The 5000-nt window shown below is 36.2% G+C and overlaps 1 protein-coding gene across 1 annotated transcript in view; it reads right to left on the bottom strand.

Moving 5' to 3' along the window:
- Positions 1-5000, bottom strand: part of LOC113804865 (complex I assembly factor ACAD9, mitochondrial) — a 10529-nt gene that overhangs the window by 4666 nt on the left and 863 nt on the right. Inside the window, exons 2-6 of the mRNA XM_070117556.1 lie at positions 2876-2964; positions 1922-2025; positions 1395-1603; positions 635-871; positions 101-226 (exon numbers count right to left, since the gene is read on the bottom strand). Of these exons, the coding sequence (XP_069973657.1) occupies positions 101-226; positions 635-871; positions 1395-1603; positions 1922-2025; positions 2876-2964 (765 nt within the window). The remainder of the gene's footprint in view (positions 1-100; positions 227-634; positions 872-1394; positions 1604-1921; positions 2026-2875; positions 2965-5000) is intronic.

Raw genomic sequence — 5000 nt, forward strand, 5'->3', positions numbered from 1 at the left:
AAATCACTTGAAAACAAAATAAAAACAAATGAATAAACCACATACTGCTAACAACAGTGTAACTGTAATATCAGTAAGCCAAGAAGGAGGAGCCACTCACCTCACATGTGTTGGAACCCCTGATGCCCATCTTATCCTCAGGTGGCCCACTTGCAACGCCTCCAAAGTTTCTCTCAACAATAAAGGCTGTCACCTTGTCCTTCTTTTCTCCATTGGGCTGAACAACCTTTCAGAAAGAACCCTAAAGCATTAACTTCATATGCCTAGTGGTAAATATGATTTATACGACTGGATGTTTCACTCTGATGAATGTGTAAGAAACTTACAATTCATTATTCAATTCTTCTAATTTCTTAGCATCTCACTTTAAATACCTTTCATCAATCTGCTAAAGTTTATTGCCATATTACTTTTTTTTACAGAGATGCAGAGAAGTAACATTCTTTACATATCTTGGAACACTATTTCACTTACTGGTTTTAGTCTATAAGAAATAAATTATGCTTCAAAGATTAAAAAAAAAAACTGTATATCATCATATCACAGGAAACTACCTAGGTCTTTGATCAAAATCATACTATCTAAATTAAGAAAATCAGTCATACAAATGTATCAATAACTGAAAAGCTTCTACCTCTGTCTTTGCAAAAACTGTCATCATATCTGCATATCCTCCATTTGAGATCCAGATCTTGCTGCCATTCAGCAACCAATGTTTGCCATCATCTGACAGTGTAGCTCGAGTCCTAATGGAAGCAGCATCAGAACCTGAACTAGGTTCAGTCAAGCAAAATGCAGCTGTCCATTCTCCACAGGCAAGTCGAGGAAGGTACTTCTCCTTTTGGGCTTCATTTCCCGCAATAAGGATACCCTATTTAAAAAGTAAATTCTTCTTGGTGAAATAGCAAAACTTTATAAAACAGAAGCCAAAGAGTGAAATCCACCTAACATTATCCCAAGTTCTATCATTCAATAACTAAAATTAAGAATTTTAAAGTGTTGGAGCCGCTAGTTAATCCTATGGTGACGGAGCCAGATTGATTTGTGACATAGTATCATGCAACAGTCTAAACTTTGTGGCTAGTCCTAAGCTGTGTACAGCCAGCCCACCCATTGTGAGTCATAATGTGTTTGCATGTCAAAGGCTGTTACGTCATGACAGCAACAACTGTCACCACAGGATTAACAGTATTAACTGCTTGCTTAAAAAAAAACAATGATGAACAAAGCATCATAATGAAAATTCAGTAAAATAAACATATATCTTTTTCTACATCTTATGCACCGTACTATAATTTATACCTATGAAACTATATACATTACACCATTTATCTAATAACACCATTGGCAATATATCGGAAAATTAGCAAACATTCCAATGATGAGCACATAACCTTTAATCCAATAGCCTGGTGAGCAGCCAAAGTAACAGCAATGGACCCATCTATGGCTGTGATCTCTGCAATTCTAGCATACTCAGTAGCACCCAAACCAAGGCCACCATATTCCACAGGAATCTGCTGGCCATACAGACCCAGGTTCTTTAGGCCTTCCAGGGTATCTTGAGGAATCTTTGCATCTTTGTCAATCTTTGGGCCATCAACTGAAATGGGCAGCATATCATACATATCAAATTAGCATAGCATTAGCCTCTAAATAAATCATTCCTAATATGGAAAATTCTACAATATTTTGATTCAGAAAAGTTCTAACTATATCTGGATACAAAATGATAAAGACAAATAATTCTTACAAAGTATAACGCTTCTTGACTAAATAATCAATACAAGGCTATTTAGTGATAATTGTGCTTTTCCAGCATATCACAGTGTTGTTTCCTTTTCTGTGCCTTCACTACAGACAGGAAACCAGGTAAAGGGGAGTGAGAAAGAAACAATAAAACAAACATTAATGATCTTACCTTCCTCTTCAAAGAACTTTTTAATGGGCACCAGCATATCATGGAGCAACTCATGCTGATCTTTGTCTAAAACTTCAGGAAAAGCTAAGATCTCCTTATCAAATCTGAAAAAAAATCTTTTTACTTTTGGCCTCTTCCAAATTTACAAACAAACATACTGTAATCTAATGATACATAGTTTTCTCTGTTAATGGGAACATGGGTCTTAAATTTTTAGATACATTTTTAAAATTATTATTATAAACTATGTCTCTAATTATTACCATAAGGAAGGATACAAATGCATCAGTAGGATTCAATAATAAATGATGAATGGCATAAACACTACCATTTTTATATATGGCTGAATAAACAAGTTATATAGAAAAGACCTCATGAATTTCATATCACATCACATTTTCCAAACAAATAGAAATTTTCTAAATCCACTCACTCTTTTTAAGTCCCAAGACTTATTTACTAACAAAAACATGAACTTTTCTATAAATACTACAAGTTCAAAGTATTCAAAGACAGCTACAGATGTTTTCCATAACTTGACACAAAGAATTATAAATCTAAATATAATATATAAATAAATGGTAACTATCTAAATGATCAGTAGAGATATTTATGCTATAAAAGATGTAATACACTTTTTGTGAACTTTTTCAACTGATACTTGTGTTCATGTCATATGTCCACTTTACATTTCTGTGAACAGAGTGCTTTCCAAAGATTAATGATGCTGTCTACAGTGATAGCTAAGAGTTGGCTAACATGCAAGACATTGAATTTAACTTGGTGTGCACTTCTCTTAACACATTCCGTACATAGCTGAAATCTGAAGCTGTGGGTCATACTACACATACTATGGAATTTATAAATAAAACATAAATCATGTTCTTTATTTTGGGGAACTACAATAAACACTCAGGCCTAACCACATTCCTCACCAATGGAGAAGTAACTTACCTTCCAAGGAAGAGGTTTTTGATGAAGGGTGGCCGCTGGGGCTTCTTTGCAATGGGCTGATGGCTTGCTGCTTCATCATGTTGCTCTACCTAGAATAAGATTTTGTTTTACTACACTTGGAAAAAAAATCTAAATAGAAGAGATTGAAGAAATGAAAAAAAGGTGTCAGGTCACGGTGTTGGCAAACTGTCATAATGGCTTATCTGCTGTATTCACATAACATCCTTAGCAAACAGACTCTGGCAGCCAGACAAAAAATTAGCTAGTTTAACCCTTACAAAGTATGATATGCCTTTTATATCTTGTAAATCTTTTAAGAGTATCTTATTTTATAAACCAACACTATCAAAATGCAACTTTTGAATCCAAATAAAATTCACTTCATAATCTGTAACAATAATTTTGTTGTATATAAATAGTAATGGAAAACATTTGGTAAAATTTCATAATGACTCCTGTGACACAATGACTTTTGCATCTTTCGGACTCTAGCACAGGCACCATATATGAGGATATGGCACATGCTGACAAGTGCCATATCTTGAGATGAGATCTTTTCCACCCTACCCTGGGACAAACAATTGCTTAGGTGATAGGGGGTGTACATTAATACATGCCTTTACCTGCCTGAGTTTAACCAAAGTTTTACCTGTTATTTTATTATTGGGTCTTGTAAAATGACTGTATATTATGGTAATTCTTTAGTTTCACTCAGCCATCTAACCTAGCAATTATCATTTCTTGTTTCTTGTTTCAATCATTCATGGTGTAATATGCATGATTTGTTGCTGTTTTCCCCTGCAAGTGAAATAGTGAATGTATTATTAGCTTTTTACAAAAGTAACTACAATCCTTTGAGACTAGAATTTTGTTTCAATTATTTACATAGTAAGATATGTAAATCTCTTGCCATTTCCATTGCAAATGCTATAAATGAAAGTTTGGGAAATCATTTCCAATATGACCAAACCCCTTTGAGACAAGTCCCTACACATTCTTGGGAAATTGACAAATATCGTCGTATGAACCAAAAACCTTCCTGACCTAAGGGGTTCGCCCCCAGACAACAACCTGATCGATGTATTTCCTTACCAGGGGCTCCCAAATCCCCATCCAATTAACGTGGACTTCGTCTACATGCAGCATTAGTTGCAACCTATTTTCTTAATTTCTGACATTATTCTTAGCCTGTGCAGATTATTTCATACATCACTGAATGTCATTTTATCTTTTCTGGTTAATCTTTAAAACGTGGATGCAGCCCCCTGTGCCCCCTCTTTATAAGCAATTTGTGCTAACTTATAGAAAACAGACATTAAGAACTCTGTAAGGTGGTGATATGCAGCAAATATTTTTGTTATTTCACAGTACATATGAGGCTAAAGCAGCTGCACCTGTGTTTATGACTTTTTTATACTCAATAGGAAGGTGATGTCCATTTCCCCCTATTTCTGTGCATCCCTCTCGCTAACTTATCCAAACTAGTTTGCCGACGTCAAAGTAAAGTTATGCAAAATAAAGGAAAAAGATCGCGGAAAGTACCGCTCACAGCTCATGCATACTGAGATGAAGACAATACTTCCTGTTGGTGTTCGGCAACATGGAGATGGAATAAATTTTGTGACCAAGTTAGAGTCTTTACTCTTTAAGAATGGTAATTCTAAGTAAGACAGCCGCACCTATTTTTTTTTTTTTCTTACCACCTTTAATCTTGGGGGACCCGTGGAGAATCAGGGGTTGAAGGGGGGGGTGGGGGGCCATACATGGAAGAAATAGTGGATTCAAAAGTAAAAATTGTGAAAAAAAAAATGCAAAATCCGAATGAGAGTCCGGCACCACTGCAAGATGCACCATGTCGGTGTCAGTGTTGCCGAAATCCCAACGAAATTTTTTAACCTAACCTAACCCGGACCCCATCCCTGGGGTAATTCCTTACCCCTTTCCTGGGGGTATTTCGCCATACAAATGAAGCATACCTTCCTAACCCCCTACCGGGGACATGCCACCGGGCCCACTTCCCTGGGGGTATTACCTACCAGGGGCAAGCCCCCAGGCCCCCTTTCCTTGGAGTATTTTCGTTACTTTTCTGAAAACTCACAGTATTTTGAGACGGTTGGAGACATCA

The sequence above is a fragment of the Penaeus vannamei genome, chromosome 40, assembly GCF_042767895.1.
Source record: "Penaeus vannamei isolate JL-2024 chromosome 40, ASM4276789v1, whole genome shotgun sequence".
In the NCBI taxonomy this organism is placed as follows: Eukaryota; Metazoa; Arthropoda; class Malacostraca; order Decapoda; family Penaeidae; genus Penaeus; species Penaeus vannamei.